This window comes from Eubalaena glacialis, chromosome X (genome assembly GCF_028564815.1).
Source record: "Eubalaena glacialis isolate mEubGla1 chromosome X, mEubGla1.1.hap2.+ XY, whole genome shotgun sequence".
NCBI classification, from domain to species: Eukaryota; Metazoa; Chordata; class Mammalia; order Artiodactyla; family Balaenidae; genus Eubalaena; species Eubalaena glacialis.
The window spans coordinates 113456168-113480596 of record NC_083736.1 but is presented as its reverse complement, the minus strand read 5'-3'; the positions used below and the strand labels follow the sequence as shown (position 1 = coordinate 113480596).

The window sequence follows — 24429 nt, the reverse complement described above, 5'->3', positions numbered from 1 at the left end:
CTGTCACTTTTAGGGCCCACTGAATCAAGATTCTGTGGCATTGTGTGAAACAGAAAGGTAGAACAAACCTTTCTCAAGGAATTACTACATACTGGTTATTGTACCAGGTTTTACTGATAAATGGATGGGGTGCCTGTCCTTCAGGAATACATTGAGAAAAACTGAATACCTCAGACAAACTGAATGGCCTCTAGAAAGAGAAATCAGCAACAGCCCTCGACCATTTAAGTCATGAAAAGAATTTTTAAAAATAGCAGATTGTCATCAATTAGTGTTGACCCTAAAAGAAATCAGATACATAGAAACCACATCCTGATTTGGTATTATGAAAAAGAAGAGGTAAAGAAAGCTTATATTTTAGAATATTTATAAGGATATGCAATGTTATTACAATATTAAAGCATTCATTGAGTTAACATTCACAGTCTATGTACAGGTATCCCCCAGAAGGCCTGTACCTAATCATTCATAATTTTGCTGAGGAACAAATTTGAATTCATATGCTTTGTGTTTAACTTTTTCATGAATCTAGTAGTTAAGGACCTCCAAGTATACTTACTAATGGCAAATCTTTGTGTATTTTTAATCTTAAGAATGTGAAAGACATTATATCAGGTACACAACTAGGGGTTGATAAACACACAATGCAACAATTGCTGAATAAATTGAATAAACTAAGGACTGGGAGAAGCTCTTTCTAAGGCATCAGCACCTGCAAATCTATCTTGTGTTCACCTTCCTTTCTAAAGTGAGGCACTGCACATAACCTGCCCACATTTGGAAAAGGGACCCAAGAGTGGTTTGGCTCTGCCATGATTCCTTGTGAGTCTGTCTGTCTTCCCATGTTGCTTTTCCTAAGCAACCTCCTTTGCTTATCACTTCTGTAGTTGTCCCAAGTGAGAAGTAAGATTGTTGCTACTTGCTAATAAAGCACTTTGATCTCATTTATGTGAAAGGTGTTACATGTGTGAAGATGGGATGTCCTGATTTTCAGACAACTATTTTGTCTAATGCTAAAGTTCAGGAAACATGTTCAAGACACATTTAAAAACTTACAAAGTGCTGAAGGTTCCAAGATTTATAGTGCTGACTAGCTCCTGAAATCAGCAGTCAACACCTAAAGGTACCAAAAAAGAAAGAATGTGTGACTTTCACTTCTTTGCAAATGCTCTTGGGCAAAGAAATCTGAGCACAAATCTTTCAAAAGCTGTTCAATTGATTATTTGTGATATTTTGAAACTCAGATGTTCTGAGGTGCTTAATAATGGTGATTAGTAAGACCAGTAGCTGTCTACAGCTTATCTCGGTGTGAATAGGTGTCTTCTAATATTTTATCTAACTTACTTACTGCTCAATTAGGATTGAAATTCGAAAGGCTCAAATACTTAATACCTACTTCTCAGCCATACGATTTGCTTGCAGTGACTCTAGCTAGTTCTGTCATCTTGTCCCTGGCGAGGGCAGAGTCAATGCAAGTCTAGGGAGAAAGAACGAATGACATCTTGTGGTGCATCTCCACCATACACCCTGCACATAGAAAGTGCTCAGCAGCTGGTAAATGTCTACAAAGTAGTGACATCCTATGGATAGCGCCACCTTTGTGGGTGAGCACTTTCTTTTCATCTGTAGCCACATTATTTACATCTTGACCAAAAATATCTACAGCTTAGGCCATTTAGAGTCCAGGTCAAAAGACGTCCACCATTTCTACCACTTACTAGCTGCGTTATCTTGAGCAATTTTTTTTTTTTAAAGTATTTGGCTGGCCAATGAACAGAAGGAGCAAAGATAGCTTTTTTTTTTTTAATGGATGGGCAGTTAATTGAACCCAGTGTTTATATTTAATTAATTTATTTATTTTTGGCTGTGTTGGGTCTTCGTTTCTGTGCGAGGGCTTTCTCTAGTTGTGGCGAGCGGGGGCCACTCTTCATCGCGGTGCGCGGGCCTCTCACTATCGCGGCCTCTCTTGTTGCGGAGCACAGGCTCCAGACGCGCAGGCTCAGTAGTTGTGGCTCACGGGCCCAGTTGCTCCGCGGCACGTGGGATCTTCCCAGACCAGGGCTCGAACCCGTGTCCCCTGCATTGGCAGGCAGATTCTCAACCACTGCGCCACCAGGGAAGCCCCTTGAGCAATTTTTTTAACCTCTCTGAATGTGTTTCCTCATTTTTTAAAACAGGCTAATAGTAGTACCTACGCAGGGTTATATTGATGGTAAGTGAAATAAAATAAGGAAAGTGCCTGGCATGGTACCTGACTCATAGTAAGTGCTTAATATCTTATTTATACAAACACACACACACACACACACACACATATATATATATATATATATATATATATTTTATATATGTAGGTTACATAATAGAATATAATTTGAAAGGTCCAGTTCAAAAGACAATCACTTTACTGGGTTACTTTACTGTTACAGCATCTTTGTGAGGTGACTGGGGATAAGACAGGGAAGAACTATCACTCTCACTTTCCATAAGGAACAAAGGAGGCTGAGAGTAATCCCATTTCTTAGGAAAAGTCACATCAATGATTATTAACAAGCCAGAGCTAAAACTGGCGTGGACAGTTAGGCCACACTTTTTCCTCTTGGAGGGAAGAGTAATCCATGGCCAGCCTATAGCCAACAAGACAGACTTGCCCTGTATTTAACGACTATCCATTATTTGAAGGGCAGATTCACAGAGAAGTGACAGGAAAGGTTAATGAGGTTAACAAAACCCCATAAGGCTGATTACAAAGATAAACCATTTGAGTAATGTGGAAAACAGGACAAAAACAAACCAACCAAAAAAATAAAATAAAACTTGAGACTATTCAAGAGTTGCATGGGCTTCCAGGGCAAATATTTCAGGATTCAAATTCTGGACAAAAATAATCATGTGTCTAAATGAAGCAAACTGGCACTTCTGCAGTCCTGAAAATGTGACTGTGTTGTCAGTTTTCTTATTGCTTCAAAACACTTGATCTTTTTCCCATTACTTCGGGGATTTCAGGCATCCAAAGCAAGCCTACTTTTGACAAGCAATTACCAGGGCAGATGGGAAAATAGGCACCCTACCTCAGGGTGAGTGCCCCCATTTTGTTTTACTTGAAACATCACTAGCCATGAGGAAAATAATTCTGCTTAAAAAGCTATCTGCATTTGCAATAGCACCACCTTTCCCAAAGTCCTAGAATGTTGATGGGTAATGCTCCCAGCTGCTTTTAATGTTACCCATTTGGTAGGTATTATTTATTTGGGCTAGTGACCAACTGAGTAGGATTAAATCAGCCTGCTCTATTTAACTAAAAACTAATGAGATTTTATTGGGTTTGCATATGAACATTCACTGCATTCACATTTTCAGAACGTGAAAACAGGTTTATGCTATAGAAATAAATGTTTTCATGGTACTGTACCAGCTTAGATAACATATATCAAAAAAAACTAGCATGTGATGTGTGGAAACCCCCAAAATATCTGAATGTTAGAACTCTCAAATGTATTTGAGTTAGGAAATACCAAATTGTAATTACATGGTTGTACATAAGGGAATAATGGGGTTAGTGTTCATAAATTAAGCATTTGAGGAGGACTATTCATTCATTCTTTCCAATCACAGGGGTACTATTTAATTCCCTGAAGTAGTCAATTATCAGACAAAACTCTCATGATGAGAAGGTCGTAATTCACAATCCAGAATGCTGGCTTCTAATAAATGAACTGTTACACAGGAACCTCAAAGTGGTCTCTGAAACCCTCGAAGTAGTGCTGTGGGATAGGCTGGAAGTATTTTACAACTTCATATAAAAATATTTGAGTTGAAATTCGATGGAACTTTCTTGAGCACATGCTGTGTACACGAGGCACTGGGAAGGACAGAGGAAAATCATACCGTCCTTACCCTGGAGTGACTATCTAATAAGAAAGACAGACCTATAACTCTCATCCAAGACAGGCTATGACAAGTGCGATAGCACAGATATGAGCACTAATGAGAATAATAGGGCTGGGGAAGAAATTAACATTTATTTGGGACAGATAAATCAGGTTAAGACATATTTTTCCATTTCATAATCTCTGGGTTTGAAGGGATCCTACAGTTCATCTTATAGTCCAACCACCACTTTGTCATGAAGTTTCAACATGACTCCCCAAACTGCAGTTTTGCAAACCCTATTCCAGAGGTTTGTATGGAAGTATTAAAAATTCATGCCTCACAGATTTCATAATGGTGAGATTGTGAACCAGTTGGTGACTTGCCTGCCTTTATACATATGGTTTACGCCTCCTGGCTCCTTCCTCAGGAGTTCATACACCTTAATTGGCTGAGTATATACTGTTTTTGCTTTCCCTAAAGTTCTGTCTTTAACATCATCAACATCACTTGGGAACTTGCAAGAAATGCAAATTCTCAGGCCCCACTCCAGACCTGTGAGTCAGAAACTCTGGAGGGCAGGCCCAGCAGTCTGTGTTTTAACAAGCCTTCCAGGTGATTCTGGTGCATGATCGAGTTTGAGAGTCACTGGTGTATACGAGAGAAAGATAACCAGAAAGGACTGAGGACCAATACTACAGTCCCAAAATTACACTCTTAAAAGAAGATCCTTTATTCATCGTGTGCCACGGTGGATAAGAGGGCATCATAAGCCCTTTGTTCCAACCGCTCAGAGGTATTTGCATTCCAGTAGCGCCCCCAGAAGCAGCAGTGATTTAGCCCAAATGACACAATCTACAGCTGTGGAACGTTACGGTATAATAAGCCCGCGGAGAAGATGTCAGGAGAACCATGAAACCACACCTCATATGCAGCAGGTTTCTGTCCCTTGGAGATTTGAACCAACTGACAACTCATAGAGGAATTTACAGGGCAGGATTCCAACGCCACTGAGCAGAGGATTCACATAGCCTCTCTCAGCCCAGTCCTTCTCAATGCTATCTCTTGACCAGAGCTGTCAGCCGTGGAAAGGATTTCATCTGTTCCTGTGGAAAAAACAACCTAACCTGTCCACCTGCTGCTAGATCCCCTGCTGGCCAGGTCCTTGATTGTGAATGTTACCCTTCAAAGGTTGCTTATGCTCCTGTTAGCAACAAAAGCAAATAGCTCTAACTTCCCTAGCCCTTGAGCCTCATCTTCCTTACGAAAGATTTTAATCAGAAATACCATGCAGTAAATTACATCTTCTTTCAGCAATTTAGTTTTCAGCCTTGTTTTTCAAACCAACTTTTGTGCTTGAGGTTAATGTTTTTTGCCTGAGGTGTTGAATGAATATTGGAAATTTGACACCGAAGACAAAAGACAACAAAGGGAAGAGGAAAATGAAACCAAGAATTTATTGAAGGCTAGGGATAATTTGACTATGCCACGAAAATAGCAAATACAGAATGAATTAGACCTTTTACGTCAGAACTGTCTAACAAGCAGCTTGTTAGTTAAATAAGGCTCTCGGTAAAGTGTATTCTGACTTGCATTTCCCATGATGCCCTGTTCTTCAGACCAAGCTCCAAACACCTAGAGGATTCAGCATTTAGTTAAAGGGAGAAGCAGTTCCTCTGAGGTTGCTGCTTTAGCATAGTGACAGCAGGTAGACAGCTTGGCCTGTATTGTCCAGAGAACAAGAAAAGAGACACTTGTGAGGGGTGATCTTCCCCATACATGTTTTTAAAGTCACATTGGACACGTTCACCCAAGTTCAAGTTATCTTGCTCTAACCCACAATAGCAGGGAGAAGTCCTTGTTTTTAGAGGTTCAAGGAAGCAAAATATCCCATCCAAGTCTGTGGATCAAAGAAGGAGAGCCCCGGGCAAAGATGGAAAGCATGCAGTACCCGCCATTGAGAGTACACAAACACACACACACAACCAACACAAAAGACAGTCACACTGGGCACATACCTGCTCTACACATGTGCAGGGCCAGCTTCATGATAGTCCAGACAGTAGCTTCTGTAATCTAGTTTGAAAGGTTCAGAAGAGTTCCGTATATTATTTAATTGAAAAAGTTTCAGGAAAAGACAGGTCCTTAAAGGTTTAGGACTCAACGCTGAACTTTTTCATGTGGCAAAAGTTTAAGAGTTCAAGATGTTTCCTCAGGACAGACCAAGGACAGGCCAAGTATGACTGCCTCACTTAAAGGGTGATTTGAAGAAGCTGGACAGGAAACAGGGAGGCACCGCAACTGGGCATGACAAAAAACATGGAAAGTAGGAGTGTGGGATTACTGAAGACAGACCCCAGCCATAGACACCTCACTACTTCAGCAAGGATCTAACCTAGGAAAAAGGTGAATTATGCAGGCCACCGTGGATATTGGAAACATAAACAAACAGATTATATACATGGGGGAGAAAGTATATTTTAGTGGTTGCGTAAATCAGGAAAAATAAAGCAGATACAAGGCTACCACGCACAATTATGAAGAAAATTGAGTTTAGAAGCTGGAGCACACAAAGTGGCAGTTGTGCTGTATGAAGTGGCACAATATACCATATCTGCCAAGACTATATCTGAAGGTTCCCTAAGGGCCATCTGGAGCTGGAGTAGCCTGGGGAAGCGAGCAGACTTGAGAGCATTCTTTTTGAAATGGAGAGTTTGCCTGAGAAGATTTGTTTCCTAGGTTTCTGCATGCAGTGCCAATCCAAATTACTGCCAATTAAAAAAGAATAATACCGTCCCGAAATTTAGACAACTTATACTGACGCAGGATGACTGATGTTGGTCAAAGATTATAGTAAGTACTAGTAACCCAGGAATGAAAGGAGCTAAGAGTTATTCTTGTGAAAAATGGATGACATGGAGTGTGTAAATAATGGAAGCAAATGCAGCAAGATACAGGGAATCTTAGAACATTTAAAGTCTAATACGTTACAAAGAGAGTTCAGTGCTGATAAATGTAGAAGAATAAGTTTTATGGGGCTTTATCATATGCTGTAAGTTGGTGTGGATCATAAAATATGAGGAATAAAAAAAGTAGGGAAGTTGAAAGACAAGTCTGCGCATTATTTATGAACGATGAGTGAAACGAATGAGAAGAAGAACAGGTAGACAAAGTCTTGAATAATGATGACTTTGATGAGTCGTTATCACACAAATCTGTGTGCTTCATAAAATATGAGGAATATTAAAGAGCAGAGGAGTCAAAAGACAAGTCTACTCTGGATGAGATACAGAATGAAGGAAGAGAAGAATACAAGAGAAGTGCACAGAATAATGATGACTTTTATGAGACTTTCACTCACCAGCCTGGATCCTTCATAAATATAAGCTGTATAGAAAATAAAAGAGCAGCAAAGAGAAGAGACAGGTCTGTGTCTGTCGTAAAATATGAGCAAATAATGTCAACTAGGCTTCACAAAATAAAAACAAAAATAATTGAGCCTAGTACAGCTGTGGGAAGACACAATGTCTAGATTAATGTGAACAAATAAAATAAGCGGGTGTAGAATTGTCTTGCCGATAGGCAATCAGCGACCACCTAAGTAGGCATCATTGTTGAAAAGCCCACCTTGTTAACTGGTAAAGCCTTGGCAAGTTCATAATTACCCCCACCACACCCCCACAAAAGCCATCAGCACATAGGGCTCAGGAAGCAATGTTGAACTGATCTTCAAATGAAGGTGGCCTCACTAAGGCACGTCTCTTCTCAGCCCCTCTGGCTCCGATCCCTATGTAGTTTGCAGGAGATTTTCTCAGCTGGTTTCTACTTAATCTATACCCAGTTTGTCAAATTTTGCTTTGTAAAGACCTTCAAAATGTTACTGTATAAAACTAGAGACATCCTTCTCTTTTCATGTCTTGTTACATTGGATTTAGAACCAGGGACCAGATCTGTCAGGATTAGTTCAAAATCCAGAACTCGGTGACTTTCAAATATCTTCTCTATTAGAACAAATGGGATTTCAAAATCTCACAATTTCAAAATCTCCCCAAAAAGGAACTGGAAGAATCAGACAAGGCAAAGCAAGTGCCAGTGTGCTATTTGCATGCCATTCAGAAACATTATTTACAGAATTCACAAGATGGACAGCTCATTGGAAAGAAGAAACCCACTAATTTATGTCAGAACTAGGAATGTCGGTCTGAAGAGCTCAGTAAAGACACTAATAGCAACAATTATACTAGCTTAGCTTTGTGCAATACTTAATGGCTTATAGTTTGTGTTGGGGGAAGGCTTTAGGTGATGCAGGATAAATCCTATCAGTATAACATATCCCAGTTCCTCTGATTGCAATAGAATTTAGTAGTGATGTTTATTGGCTATAACATATAACACAAGCTTTGGCTGGTAACTGTCTTTTGCTTTTTCACAGTTTTTTTTTTCTCTTGAACGATCTTTGTGGCCACGAGCCTTTAGACACATTGCCTTGACTTGCTGATTGAAAGAGTGTATAATGCCAGGGTGGAATTATTATGGTTACTTTGGAAAGTCATGTTTACCCAAATAACATGGCCCCTTTTAATCCAAGATTGAGCTTGCCTGGATACCCTGAATCTCACTTGGTGAAAAAAATGACATTAATGCCCTAGGAAAAATCATTGACCCTGCCCAACCTCTTCAACCCTACCAGCTCCAGCTATAAAATGCACGTTCTAGAGCTCAGGGCTGCCAAGGCTAGGACTGGACTCTGGTGAGACCCCTTCCCCCCAACCCCAATAACAACAGACAAGTGAAAAATCTGTGCTTGGGGGTTGCCTCTGGGCCTTCTTAACTGCCAAGTTCCTAAACTTTGTTACAACTTGTTGGCCAAGCTAGAGCTGAAAGTATACTCGTTTTAGTGGACTATGTCCCTGGGAGACAGCTCTGTTAAGGGCTAGTCTAATGGAATCCCCTTATTTGGCAAAGATGAAACTCGTTTGTTTAAAGGGAAAATCTCCTGAAACATTTTATTTCAATCAGGCCAGAGAAACATGGTACTATATAGTCAGGGACTATGTCTCTTTTGCAGACTTTAACTGCTAAAACTTGCCCAACTAAGTCTGCTTTTTTTTTTTTTAAATTATTTTTCCAGAAAAAGCAATTTGGCAATATGTATTAAGAGCCTTAAAAGTCTTCACACCTATGTATGTAAATGCATAGAAAATGCCCTCAACAAAATGATATTGCTGATTACCTCTGGGGAGAAGACCGGGAACTGGGAGGGAGGTGGTCAGCAGGGACTTTAGTCACGTCTACAGTGTATTTATGTATTAACTAATTTTCATTTTAATTAATTTTAATAGGAGAAAAGTATCTTTCCACGACTAGGACTATCTCCCAAGGAAATAATAAGAAATTCAATGCAGAAAAAAATAAGAAACAACTAAATATCCTAAAATAGGGAATGGATTAAACAAGGAATACTGTTTTAGGGCTATATTATCTAATATCAAAATGATATATTAAGGAGTTTCTAATTACATTGGACAATGTTAATAATATACTGCCAACTTAAAAATATCAGGATTCAGAGCTATACCGAGTATAATCCCAATTTTTATTGGTAAAAAAAGATATTCATACCGTCACCAAAATGTTATTAGAAGTTACTACTCGTTAGTGAAATTATTGTTTCTTTGTTATACTGAACTGTGTTTTCCAAACTTTCTCCAACTTGGCTTCTAGAATCTAGTTTCAGCATGCTTTTATATTTGCCTTTGATCTTGTGTTGCAGGCGTGCTTGTGTGATCCGAGGCCAAGTGATGGCTGTAGATGGAACCCCTCTAGTAGGGGTGAATGTTAGTTTCTTGCACCACAGTGATTATGGGTTTACCATCAGCCGGCAAGATGGAAGGTATGTCAATATTGCTTCTGATCATTGTGCGGGCCAAATACCGACTTCTAGCCATGAGTCAAACCAGGGCTCAAGTGATACAGTGTTTATAAGCCCATCTTCCTTCAAGCTGTATCTAAAAAAGTCATTGGCGTTATTTGTTTCCTCTATTCCCCATCTAAATCAAACCAAGTTTATCTTCTAACCAACCCTGTACTATTACTGTCAAGTCTTCCTGAAACCCTGGCCATGTGGAAAGTTGTCTACCCTTCACCTAAGCCTTCATCATTTATAAATCCAGATTCAAAATCCAGTGAGATGATGCAGGTAATAAAGCATTGAACACCTAGGCTGTTCTTTCCATGATAGCCTCAAAATATTTCAGAGATAAAGTTGTCCAAAAGTTTTCTTCCAAAGGTATACAATTCAACCACATTAAGACATTAAAAGAAAAAAAAAAATGCGTCCTCCCTAGACTGCATGTTTTACTAGAGGCTATAACAGGTCGAAAAGCATGGCCAGCTTAACCAATTTCCCTTGGTGTCTATATAACCATAGTGATTTAACCTTAAGCACCAACCACCAAGCTGCTCTCTAAGGGCTTCCCCAGGTTCTCAGAGACCTGGAAAGCAAGACCACTAGTTAAATCTTTTCCTCCTGGAAAAGGATTTGCTCACAAAAACATTTTTGTTGCCATCCTTTAGGTAGACATTTGTTTAGAATATTTGAGTCAATAAGCCCATGTGTCCAGCTTAAAGGTACCTATTTATGATTCTCAGGAACATTGTAATGATGGCTTTGAGGTGCCCTAGTCTCCAGGTGGCTACCCTTGAAATGTCCTACTTATAACAAGCCGCTTCAGTACTCATATAAAGAGACCTGTTGCCTTGAAGCTTTATCACACTGTGAGAGACTATGTCATTTCAAGAACCTAAAATCAGACCTTATTATTAGTCCTAGCCACTTCAGAATTGTTAATTGTTCAACTTGGGCTATGCTGAATTTATTTTTTCAACTGCCTCTCAAGAAAAGGCTTACAAAAAATAGTTAAAGAAGATAATAAGGAAGAATTTTAACCTACTTAAGAAAAACTTTTTAAGATTTTAGGAAATTATATGAATTATTTGTATGTAAATTATATTGCTAATTAGTAATGAGCCATCTATTATAATATACCTGAGGGCAAAAGGATTATAGAAAGGTTGAGGTTAGCATTTAGATACCTAGTAGACAGGGTGTGATATGCAAAATGCTGAAAAGTTCTGGCTTTCTGTCTCCAAATCTCAATCCCACCTCTCTGCCACTGTGCCTGTTGTTCCCATCAATGGTATCACTGCTTTGGGTTAAGTTATTGACTCTTTCAAACTCCCTGTTATATGCAAATATGTTATGGTGGCTGGAGAACTAATTACCCACATTATCATCCATCTGCACAAGTTAATTGACAACTTTCCCTAGGGAACCAGGAAAAGTCTAGGTCATGAGACCAAAGTGATGTATAAAAAGCAGAAGGAAGGATGGGAGTGGAAGACAGGTCCCTCTAAAAGTAAGAAGAGATTAGGTATGCAGATTGGGAGAGGCCCAAGTAGCAGAAAAGAAAAAAAAAAGGCAATTCTAAAGGAAAGATGATGTATGATTATCTACTGTATTCCTTGCATTTTCATACATATTCTATTTCATCCTCACAACAACTTTATGAGATAGGAATCATTATTATCATCCTCCCCATTTGGCAGATGAGAAAACTTATCCAAATTAACACAGCTAATAAGGGTAGAGCCAAAAGTTGAACCCAAGTAATCTTACTCTTACCTTCTATGATTTACCACTTTCAACTTAGATGTGTAACAGATGCTCATATTAATAGTTCAGCTAATGATAAGCAAAATAGGTGAAGCATTGACATTCTTAGAAGATTCTTGAGAGCATTAAAGGTCTCAAGAACTTTGTTTGGAAGACTTTGGAAGATGAAGAGAGGATTTCCTCTGATTCCCCTCAAGATAAGAGTTTGTTCATTTATGGATACCATAAGGCAGAAATAAGCATTTTACATAAGCTACAATGGTCTTCCATCTATGAATAGGACTGGTCTGACTTATTACAGATTAATAGTCTCCAAACAAATATGTCCTCTCCCTTGGGTGTTTTATGCTCACTCTCACGTGACTTTGTAACCTGTTCTTATTGACTCGTGCCAATGGAGACCATTTGTGGTGGGGGAAATCCCAAAGGAATTAATCATCCAGAGAGCATTCTATTGGGTATTGCAATAATTTAGTTGGATTGTTGGCTACAGATCCACCTTCCACCACCATGGCAATTAATGAGTCACCCAGACAGTGTTTACTATATATAATTGCTAGGTGGGAAGAGGAGAAATCAGTCAGGGTTCTGCAGAGAAACAGAACCTCTGTGTGTGTGTGTGTGTGTGTGTGTGTATGCATATATACATGTACATATACATGCATATGTGTGTATATACATATGTATGTATATTATATATGTATATTATACATATACATGCATAATACATATTATACAGATGTATTATAATATGTACATATGTATTGTAATATGTATAATACATACTATGCATATATATATTATATATATGTATAATATATATATACAGTTGGCCCTTGAACAACATGGATTTGAACTGCATGGGTCCACGTGTGGATTTTTTTCAATAAATATGTATTACAGTACTACATGATTTGCAGTCTGTTGAAACCGTGGATGTGGAACTGTGGACATGGAGGGCCAACTGTAAAGTTATAAGCAAATTTTCAACTGTGCTTGGGGGGAACCCTAACCCCCACGTTGTTCAAGGGTTAACTGTATATAGAGAGAGGGAGAAAGAAAGAGATTTCAAGGAATTGCTTATGTGATTGTGGGGATTGGCAACTCCAAAAACTGTAAGGTAAGCTAGCAGACTGGAATCTCTCGGCAAGGAGTAGATGCTACGTCTGCAGTCTTGAGGCAGAAATCCTTCTTCCTCTGAAAAACTTCAGTTTTGCTCTTTCAACTAATTGAATGAGGCCCTCCCACATTATCAAGGGTAATCCCCTTTACTTAAACTCAGCTAACTGTAGATATTAACCAGATCTACAAAATACCTCCCCAGCAACACCTAGATTAGTGTTTGATTAAATAACTGGGTACTGTAGCCCAACAAAGTTGACACATAAAACTAACCCAACACAGGACGCTTAGGGGAAGTTCCCAGGAGAACTTAAAACTCAGTATCTGCTTATGGAGATAATCAAAAACTGGCCTAGAGTTCATTTGAACTACAAGAGAAGACATCTGTAAATTTAATAGGGCAATGGATCTGATTTGAGAAGAAAGTTAACATTTGTTGAGTCCCTACTATATGCTTGGCTCTTAAGTCTTTATCTTATTTACTCACTTATGGTAGTAGCTGAGTGATAGACCATATTAGCCCCATTTTACTAATGAGGAAACTGAAGTTCGTGAGAGTTAAATAATTAGCCCAAAGACACAAAGTTAACATGGCAAAGCTGAGATTTGAACCCAGGTGTGTATGAAGCCAAAATCACATTCTTTCTACAAAACAAGAAGCCTGCCCTGTCTGCTTAATCTTTCTAGAAGTAAAGAATAATTGCCAGGTACATATGTTCTTGTTTGGGTAGTTTATTTTGTTTTTGTGTTTGCATTTGTTTTTGTTTTCAAATAAGTAAGCAGTTCAGTTTTAAGGAGTCAAGAGCTGAGGTTTGGGTGAAGCAAATAAACTTGCCCAAGGACACAGTTGAATCAGTGTAGAATGTGAACCAGAGAAAAGGTCTCTTGACAAGTAATGTAGGACTTTCCCTCACTACGCTTGCCTTAAACTGCTCCTGTATTATCATGAATTCAGCCTCTCTGTCTTAAACCATAAGCTGTTTGGGATTTTCTTTTTTTACTTCAAACCTAAATTATTTTCTAAAGCTAATGCAGTTCTTCAGATCCTCTTTTTGGAAACTGCCTTAATATTACAGCTACTTGACTGAAAAAGCAACAATAAAAAAATACCGTATTAGCTATCCTTTGTTACTGTCCACTTATCTTTACATGAAAGATTCCTGCAACAGGACACAATTGGTAATACTATAATAAATATAATAAATGTCATATGAAGGGAGTGGTGAGAGATCCATAATTAAGTCTGATTCACTATCAGAGCATTTTACCATCGAAAAGTGTTGTAAGAAGGTTCTTTTTTTTTTTTTTTAACACACAGAATTGCTTACATCTCTCTCCTGTGGATTTAAGTTGCTCTGAATATTAAGGAGCATCCATTGCCCTTTATCCATTTTTAAGATATAATGATAATAATTTATCATTATCTTGTACACATAGTATTTTATGCTTTTTGAATGCTTTCAAGTACATTATCTCAAAGACATCATTGTACTTAAAAGAGCAGGAAGGTAGAGCCATCTAGTGCAGAATGAACTGAAATCTGAGTCTATTATGCTCCAACTGAAGAGTCATTTCAGAGACCACATCAAGAGATGGACTTACAGAAGAGGTAGTCTTGTTTAGTCAGAGATATGGAAGTTGTCAGTGGAGATGGACAGGGTCCACTACAGACTTCCTTACAACAGGAAACGAAGAGGCATTCTAGAGCGAACCAGAAATCCTAAATCTAGAGTTCAAGTAGAATCAGGAGCCAAAGGTGGTAGCCAGATGTGGAGGGTTCAAGCATGGTATTGTTCAAGCAAATTTCACTGAACAAATTTCCTCAGCTGGTATCTCTCTCCAAATGCCATCTCAAAGACACCATCAGGTTTCTGACACTATGTTTGTGACTGTGAACAAGGTATTTAACCTTTTGGCTCCTTACTTTTATTGAGTTACATTATAGCAATTTTTTTTAGGATGAATAATGCAGCATATTACAGCTGTTGCTTAATGTTGAATGGCCATCTTTCAGTTCTCTCTAGCACGGGGAGGAGCAATGATGTCAGATTTGGCTTTGCAGAAATATATGCAGTGATTTTTTTTAAGATAGCATTAAAATTGATTTATAAATCCTAGGTGAATATCAACTGGTGATATGGAATTTTTTCTCAGAAGTCTACTGGATAGTGAAGTCTCCATGGAATGAATATTTAGTTAGACGGAATAGAAGGAATAAAATAGAGAATACAAATGGATATAGTTGTGTCCCAAAAGAAGGAAAGAGCACTGAAATTACCTGTTTTTTAAACTTTAATTTTATTTTAGTTGTTCATTTGGTTGAAACTATCTTCTCTTTTTCCTTCTCAGCTTTGACCTCGTAGCTGTCGGTGGTATCTCTGTCGTCTTAATCTTTGATCGGTCACCTTTCCTACCTGAGAAGAGGACACTCTGGTTGCCTTGGAATCAGTTTATTGTGGTGGAGAAAGTGACCATGCAGAGAGTTGTATCAGACCCACCATCCTGCGATATCTCCAACTTTATCAGCCCAAACCCTATTGTGCTTCCTTCACCACTCACATCATTTGGAGGATCCTGTCCAGAGAGGGGAACTATCGTTCCTGAGCTGCAGGTGGGTACATTGACCTTGAAAGTATAAAATCATAGTATCCATGGGGTGCTCAACAGTGTATAATGGCTAGATTCCTTTTCCTGGTACTCCTGCCAGCCCTATAATGTGCTGCCCTTCATTTTTCAAGAGAAGCCTTCAAATGTAATCTCTCCGGCACACATTTGCAAGGCGATTGGCTGGAGCTATAAGGTGCTATCTCTGGCCACGGAACAAAGCAAGATGAACTAGCTGTCATGAGGATTAGACCCCAAACCTTGACCTGATGAACACTGTGCTCAAAAGAACAAAGCTTGCTGCCTCAATAGTGGTAACAGTATAATCAATGAGGTGGGACCATTTGTGGTTCTGAAATTAAAGCTCCTTAAGAAATCTAGTTTTCTTCCACTGTCTAATTTGCGTCCACTGTCATTGTTCTTAGAAGTCATGACAACTCCTCTTGTTTAGCTGCGTTTAGTAAAGGTAGTTGTCAAGCCTGTGCATTTTGTCTAAAACTGCTTTTTAAGTGTTCAAGCTTTATAGTCAGAGGAAGACATTTTTGAAACTTCATATTTTAGGATTCCTGAGGATATTCCTTTTTTTTTTTAACATCTTTATTGGAGTATAATTGCTTTACAATGGTGTGTTAGTTTCTGCTTTATAACAAAGTGAATCAGTTATATATATACATATGTCCCCATATCTCTTCCCTCTTGCTTCTCCCTCCCTCCCACCCTCCCTATCCCACCCCTCTAGGTGGTCACAAAGCACTGAACTGATCTCCCTGTGCTACGCAGCTGCTTCCCTCTAGCTATCTATTTTACGTTTGGTAGTGTATATATGTCCATGCCACTCTCTCACTTTGTCCCAGCTTACCCTTCCCCCTCCCCGTATCCTCAAGGCCATTCTCTAGTAGGTCTGTGTCTTTATTCCCGTCTTGCCCCTATGTTCTTCATGACCATTTTTTCTTTTTTTTTTTTTAGATTCCATATATATGTGTTAGCATACGGTATTTGTTTTTCTCTTTCTGACTTACTTCACTCTGTATGACAGTCTCTAGGTCCATCCACCTCACTACAAATAACTCAATTTCGTTTCTTTTTATGGCTGAGTAATATTCCATTGTATATATGTGCCATATCTTCTTTATACATTCATCTGTTGATGGACACTTAGGTTGCTTCCATGTCTTGGCTATTGTAAATAGAGCTGCAATGAACATTTTGGTACATGACTCTTTTTGAGTTATGGTTTTCTCAGGGTATATGCCCAGTAGTGGGATTGCTGGGTAGTATGGTAGTTCTATTTTTACTTTTTTAAGGAACCTCCATACTGTTCTCCATAGTGGCTGTATCAATTTACATTCCCACCAACAGTGCAAGACTGTTCCCTTTTCCCCACACCCTCTCCAGCATTTATTGTTTGTAGATTTTTTGATGATGGCCATTCTGACTGGTGTGAGATGATACCTCATTGTACTTTTGATTTGCATTTCTCTAATGATTAATGATGTTGAGCATTCTTTCATGTGTTTGTTGGCAATCTGTATATCTTCTTTGGAGAAATGTCTATTTAGGTCTTATGCCCATTTTTGGATGGGGTTGTTTTCTTATTTTTCATATTGAGCTGCATGAGCTGCTTGTAAATTTTGGAGATTAATCCTTTGTCAGTTGCTTCATTTGCAAATATTTTCTCCCATTCTGAGGGTTGTCTTTTCGTCTTATTTATGGTTTCCTTTGCTGTGCAAAAGCTTTTAAGTTCCATTAGGTCCCATTTGTTTATTTTTGTTTTTATTTCCATTTCTCTAGGAGGTGGGTCAAAAAGGATCTTGCTGTGATTTATGTCATAGAGGGTTCTGCCTAAGTTTTCCTCTAAGAGTTTGATAGTGTCTGGCCTTACATTTAGGTCTTTAATCTATTTTGAGTTTATTTTTGTGTATGGTGTTGGGGAGTGTTCTATTTTCATTCTTTTACATGTAGCTGTCCAGTTTTCCCAGCATCACTTGTTGAAGAGGCTGTCTTTTCTCCATTGTATATGCTTGCCTCCTTTATCAAAGATAAGGTGACCGTATGTGCATAGGTTTATCTCTGGGCTTTCTATCCTGTTCCATTCATCTCTATTTCTGTTTTTGTGCCAGTACCATGCTGTCTTGATTACTGTAGCTTTGTAGTATAGTCTGAAGTCAGGGAGCCTCATTCCTCCAGCTCCGTTTTTCTTTCTCAAGATTGCTTTGGCTATTCGGGGTCTTTTGTGTTTCCATACAAATTGTGAAATTTTTTCTTCTAGTTCTGTGGAAAAATGGCAGTGGTAGTTTGATAGGGATTGCATTGAATCTGTAGATTGCTTTGGGTAGTATAGTCATTTTCACAATGTTGATTCTTCCAATCCAAGAACATGGTATATCTCTCCATCTATTTGTATCATCTTTAATTTCTTTCATCAGTGTCATAATTTTCTGCATACAGGTCTTTTGTCTCCTTAGGTAGGTTTATTCCTAGATATTTTATTCTTTTTGTTGCAATGGTAAACGGGAGTGTTTTCCTAATTTCACTTTCAGATTTCTCATCATTAGTGTATAGGAATGCAAGAGATTTCTGTGCATTAATTTTGTATCCTGCTACTTTACCAAATTCATTGATTAGCTCTAGTAGTTTTCTGGTAGCATCTTTAGTATTCTCTATGTATAGTATCATGTCATCTGCAAACCGTGACAGCTTTACTTCTTCTTTTCCGATTTGGATTCCTTTTATTTCTTTTTCTTCTCTGACTGCTGTGGCTAAAACTTCCAAAACTATGTTGAACAGTAGAGGTGAGAGTGGGCAACCTTGTCTTGTTCCTGATCTTAGTGGAAATTGTTTCAGATTTTCACCATTGAGGACGATGTTGGCTGTGGGCTTGTCATATATGGCCTTTATTATGTTGAGGAAAGTTCCCTCTATGCCTACTTTCTGCAGGGTTTTTATCATAAATGGGTGTTGAATTTTGTTGAAAGCTTTCTCTGCATCTATTGAGATGATCATATGGTTTTTCTCCTTCAATTTGTTAATATGGTGTATCACGTTGATTGATTTGCATATATTGAAGAATCCTTGCATTCCTGGGATAAACCCCACTTGATCATGCTATATGACCCTTTTAATGTGCTGTTGGATTCTGTTTGCTAGTATTTTGATGAGGATTTTTGCATCTATGTTCATCAGTGATATTGGCCTGTAGTTGTCTTTCTTTGTGACATCTTTGTCTGGTTTTGGTATCAGGGTGATGGTGGCCTCATAGAATGAGTTTGGGAGTGTTCCTCCCTCTGCTGTATTTTGGAAGAGTTTGAGAAGGATAGGTGTTAGCTCTCCTCTAAATGTTTGATAGAATTCGCCTGTGAAGCCGAATCTGGTCCTGGGCTTTTGTTTCTTGGAAGATTTTTAATCACAGTTTCAATTTCAGTGCTTGTGATTGGTGTATTCATATTTTCTATTTCTTCCTGGTTCAGTATCAGAAGGTTGTGCGTTTCTAAGAATTTGTCCATTTCTTCCAGGTTGTCCATTTTATTGGCATATAGTTGCTTGCAGTAATCTCTCATGATCCTTTGCATTTCTGCAGTGTCAGTTGTTACTTCTCCTTTTTCATTTCTAATTCTACTGATTTGAGTCTTCTCTCTTTTTTTCTTGATGAGTTTGGCTAATGGTTTATCAATTTTGTTTATCTTCTCAAAGAATCAGCTTTTAGTTTTATTGATCTTTGCTATCGTTTCCTTCATTCCTTTTTCATTTATTTCTGATCTGATCTTTATGATTTCTTTCCTTCTGCTAACTTTGGGGTTTTTTGTTCTTCTTTCTCTAATTGCTTTAGGTGTAAAGTTAGGTGGTTTATTTGAGATGTTTCTTCTTTCTTAAGATACGATTGTATTGCTATAAACTTCCTTCTTAGAACTGCTTTTGCTGCACCCCATAGGTTTTGGGTCGTTGTGTTTTCATTGTCATTTGTTTCTAGGTATTTTTTGATTTCCTCTTTGATTTCTTCAGTGATCTCTTGGATATTAAGTAGTGTATTGTTTAGCCTCCATGTGTTTGTATTTTTCACAGATTTTTTCCTGTAATTGATATCTAGTCTCATAGCGTTGTGGTTGGAAAAGATAGTTGATACGATTTCAATTTTCTTAAATTTACAGAGGCTTGATTTGTGACCCAAGATATGATCTATCCTGGAGAATGTTCCATGAGCACTTGAGAAGAATGTGTATTCTGTTGTTTTTGGGTGGAATGCCCTATAAATATCAATTAAGTCCATCTTCTTTAATGTATCATTTAAAGCTTGTGTTTCCTTATTTATTTTCATTTTGGATGATCTGTCCATTGGTGAAAGTGGGGGGTTAAAGTCCCCTACTATGATTGTGTTACTGTCGATTTCCCCTTTTATGGCTGTTAGTATTTGCCTTATGTATTGAGGTGCTCCTATGTTGGGTGCATAAATATTTCCAATTGTTATATCTTCTTCTTGGATTGATCCCTTGATCATTATGTAGTGTCCTTCTTTGCCTCTTGTAATAGTCTGTTTTAAAGTCTATTTTGTCTGATATGAGAATTGCGACTCCAGCTTTCTTTTGATTTCCATTTGCATGGAATATCTTTTTCCATCCCCTCACTTTCAGTCTGTATGTGTCCCTAGGTCTGAAGTGGGTCTCTTGTAGACAGCATATATACGGGTCTTGTTCTTGTATCCATTCAGCCAGTCTATGTCTTTTGGTTGGAGCATTTAATCCATTTACATTTAAAGTAATTATCAATATGTATGTTCCTATTACCATTTTCTTAATTGTTTTGGGTTTGTTATTGTAGGTCTTTTCCTTCTCTTGTGTTTCCTGCCTAGAGAAGCTCCTTTAGCATTTTTGTAAAGCTGGTTTGGTGGTGCTGAATTCTCTTAGCTTTTGCTTGTCTGTAAATGTTTCAATTTCTCTGTCAAATCTGAATGAGATCCTTGCTGGGTAGAGTCATCTTGGTTGTAGGTTTTTCTCCTTCATCACTTTAAATATGTCCTGCCACTCCCTTTTGGATTGCAGAGTTTCTGCTGAAAGATCAGCTGTTAACCTTATGGGGATTCCCTTGTGTGTTATTTGTTGTTTTTCCCTTGCTGCTTTTAATATTTTTTCTTTGTATTTAATTTTTGATAGTTTGATTAGTATGTGTCTTGGTGTGTTTCTCCTTGGATTTATCCTGTATGGGACTCTCCGTGCTTCCTGGACTTGATGAACTATTTCCTTTCCCATATTAGGGAAGTTTTCAACTATAATCTCTTCAAATATTTTCTCAGTCCTTCTTTTTCTCTTCTTCTTCTGGGACCCCTATAATTAGAATGTTGGTGCATTTAATGTTGTCGCAGAGGTCTCGGAGACTGTCCTCAATTCTTTTCATTCTTTTTTCTTTATTCTGCTCTGCAGTAGTTATTTTCACTATTTTATCTTCCAGGTCACTTACCCATTCTTCTGCCTCAGTTATTCTGCTATTGATTCCTTCTAGAGAATTTTTAATTTCATTTGTTGTGTTGTTCATCACTGTTTGCTCTTTAGTTCTTCTAAGTCCTTGTTAAACGTTTCTTGTACTGTCTCTATTCTATTTCCAAGATTTTGTATCATCTTTACTATCATTATTCTGAATTGTTTTTCAGGTAGACTGCCTATTTTCTCTTCATTTGTTAGGTCTGGTGGGTTTTTGCCTTGCTCCTTCATCTGCTGTGTGTTTCTCTGTCTTCTCATTTTGCTTAACCTACTGTGTTTGGGGTCTTCTTTTCGCAGGCTGCAGGTTCGTAGTTCCCGTTGTTTTTGGTGTCTGTCCCCAGTGGCTAAGGTTGGTTCAGTGGGTTGTGTAGGCTTTCTGGTGGAGGGGACTAGTGCCTGTGTTCTGGTGGATGAGGCTGGATCTTGTGTTTCTGGTGGGCAGGTCCACGTCTAGTGGTGTGTTTTGGGGTGTCTGTGGCCTTATTATGATTTTAGGCAGCCTCTGTGCTAATGGATGGGGTTTTGTTCCTGTCTTGCTAATTGTTTGGCATAGGGTGTCCAGCACTGTAGCTTGGTGGTCGTTGAGTGGAGCTGGGTCTTGATGTTGAGATGGAGATCTGTGGGAGATTTTCGCCATTTGATATTACATGGAGCTGGGAGGTCTCTTGTGGACCAGTGTCCTGAACTTGGCTCTCCCACCTCAGAGGCACAGCCCTGATGCCTGGCTGGAGCACCAAGAGCCTGTCATCCACACGGCTCAGAATAAAAGGGCGGAAAAGAAAGAAAGAAAGAGAAAGAAAGAAAGAAAGGAAGGAAGGAAGGGAGGGAGGGAGGGAGGAAGGGAGGAAGGGAAGAAAGGAAGAGAAATAAGGAAGAAGATAAAATAAAATAAAGTAAAATAAAATAATATAAAGTTATTAAAGTAAAAAATAATTGTTAAAAAAAATTTTTTAAGTAATAAAAAAAAAGAAAGAAAGAGAGAGCAACCAAACCAAAAAACAAATCCACCAATGATAAGAAGTGCTAAAAACTATAGTAAAACAAAAACAAAAAAAAACGGACAGTCGGAACCCTAGGACAAATGGTAAAAGCAAAGCTATACAGACAAAGTCACACACAGAAGCAGACACATACACACAAAAAGAGAAAAAGGGAAAAATATATATGTATATCAATGCTCTGAAAGTCCACCTCCTCAATTTGGGATGATTCGTTGTCTATTCAGGTATTCCACAGATGCAGGGTACATCAAGTTGATTGTGGAGATTTAATCCGCTGCTCCTGAGGCTGCTGGGAGAGATTTCCCTTTCTCTTCTTTGTTCCCACAGCTCCTGGGGTTCAGCTTTGGATTTGGCCCCGCCTCTGCGTGTAGGTCACCTGAGGGCGTCTGTTGTTCGCTCAGACAGGACAGGGTTAAAGGAGCAGCTGCTTCGGGGGCTCTGGCTCACTCAGGCCGCGGGGAGGGAGGGGTACGGATGCGGGGCGAGGCTGCGGCGTCAGAGGCCAGCATGACGTTGCACCAGCCTGAGGCGCGCCATGCGTTCTCCCGGGGAAGTTGTCCCTGGATCACGGGAGCCTGGCAGTGGCGGGCTGCACAGGCTCCTGGGAGGGGCGGTGTGGAGAGTGACCTGTGCTTGCACACAGGCTTCTTGGTGGTGGCAGCAGCAGCCTTAGCGTCTCATGCCCGTCTCTGGCGTCCGCACTGATAGCCGCGGCTCGCGCCCGTCTCTGGAGCTCGTTTAGGCGGCGCTCTGACTCCCCTCTCCTCGCGCACCAGGAAACAAAGAGGCAAGAAAAAGTCTCTTGTCTCTTCGGCAGCTCCAGACCTTTTCCCGGACTCCCTCCCGGCTAGCTGTGGCGCACTAGCCCCCTTCAGGCTGTGTTCACGCCGCCAACCCCAGTCCTCTCCCTGCGATCCAACCTCCGAAGCCCGAGCCTCAGCTCCCAGCCCCCGCCCGCCCCGGCGGGTGAGCAGACAAGCCTCTCGGGCTGGTGAGCGCTGCTCGGCGCCGAGCCTCTGTGCGGGAACCTCTCCGCTTTGCCCTCCGCACCCCTGTGGCTGCGCTCTCCTCCGTGGCTCCGAAGCTTCCCCCCTCTGCCACCCGCAGTCTCCGCCCGCGAAGGGGCTTCCTAGTGTGTGGCAAACCTTTCCTCCTTCACAGCTCCCTCCCACTGGTGCAGGTCCCGTCCCTATTCTTTTGTCTCTGTTGTTTCTTTTTTCTTTTGCCCTACCCAGGTACGTGGGGAGTTTCTTGCCTTTTGGGAGGTCTGAGGTCTTCTGCCAGCGTTCAGTAGGTGTTCTGTAGGAGTTGTTCCACGTGTAGATGTATTTCTGATGTATTTGTGGGGAGGAAGGTGATCTCCGCGTCTTTTCCGCCATCTTGAAGCTCCTCCTATAAAACTCTATCTTTTCTGCCCCCTGTGTGGCCTTAATAACTTGATAGTTTCCAGCTCCCCCGAGATTTCTCTTGATTGAGTGCTTTTTCAGTACACCATGACCCCAGCCGCGCGCAGAGCTGCTCGCCGAGCCTGGGCCGGGTCCTGGTGCCCGCGCTCGCCCGGCCTCTACACGGCCACGAACTGCGAAGCGGGCTCTAGCTCGCTGCCGCCTCCACCATCCACGAGGGTGCAACCGCGTCTGATCTGCTGGGCTGGGGCGCAGCCCGGAAGTGGCAGCCTGAGGATTTTTCTTTATTGATCATTCAGTATTTTCATTTCAATTCTAAGTCATTCAGATATCCATAGTACAATTTTCTCACTATGTTATAGAAACATTTTAATGGTACTTTAATTTTAATATTTTAATGATAGTTTAATGTCCACCAAAATGGACTCATAAATCAGACAGATCCAGGATTCAAGTATACTCAAGAAGAGGTAAATGAACAGTCAAAGATTGAATTGGTTTTTCTTCCATCACAACATCCCCACCAGCTGTTAGCACTGCCCAGAGGATACCACTTGAGAAAGGCTCACAAAAAATAGTACTCTCCACAAAAAGGAGTCTGGAGAGTTGCCACTCCTGTCTTTTCCATTGTTTTCCTGAAGAAAGGAAGAAAAAACTAGATAGTATTTAATGAGTACATTGGGCTGGTACACCAATCCTTTCACAGATATTAGGAAGCATGGGTCTCTTTCAACACAAGTTTTCAAACTGCTCTAGGATTGCATGATTCCTTAGGGAAATGAAATACCAAGGTGGTGAGTGTCATGCTATCCTTCACTATTGTACTTCTGCCACCATCTAAGAAGATCGAGCCAGTGGACAGCTTTGGTATCAAGTAGATAATGTAGAGGAAGGAAAACTGGGCAAAGAATAGACAAAAGGGATTTGTGCCCTCAGAAAGAAAAGAATGGCTAGAAATCCTGGACAATATGAGATAGAGTGTGTTTAACAATCAGTTCTACTATGTGCACCAGTTTGGAAAAGGAAGAAGGGACAATGTTCTGAGATAAAAATGAATAAGGGCACAAAAATATCCACACTATCCATGTCCCCTTAAATGTGTTAAATAGGATGGGCTCTTTCTTCAGCTGTATTTGGAAAGTTGAAAGTCACAGAATATAAGATGTAGTTTTAGTGACCACTTTTGGTTAACTCCATCCATGCTAATAAACAAATAAGTAATAGTAATTAATTAAGGAAGCCAGGAGTTATTTTCACTCTGGGACCAACGTTTGTAAAAGATG

The 24429-nt window shown here is 39.7% G+C and overlaps 1 protein-coding gene across 3 annotated transcripts in view; it reads left to right on the top strand.

Annotated features, from left to right (window-relative positions):
- TENM1 (teneurin transmembrane protein 1) overlaps positions 1-24429 on the top strand; it is a 563665-nt gene that overhangs the window by 405754 nt on the left and 133482 nt on the right. For all 3 annotated transcript variants that reach the window (XM_061179128.1, XM_061179127.1, XM_061179126.1), the window contains exons 16-17: positions 9644-9763; positions 15017-15278. In XM_061179128.1, coding sequence (XP_061035111.1) covers positions 9644-9763; positions 15017-15278 — 382 coding nt within the window. The remainder of the gene's footprint in view (positions 1-9643; positions 9764-15016; positions 15279-24429) is intronic.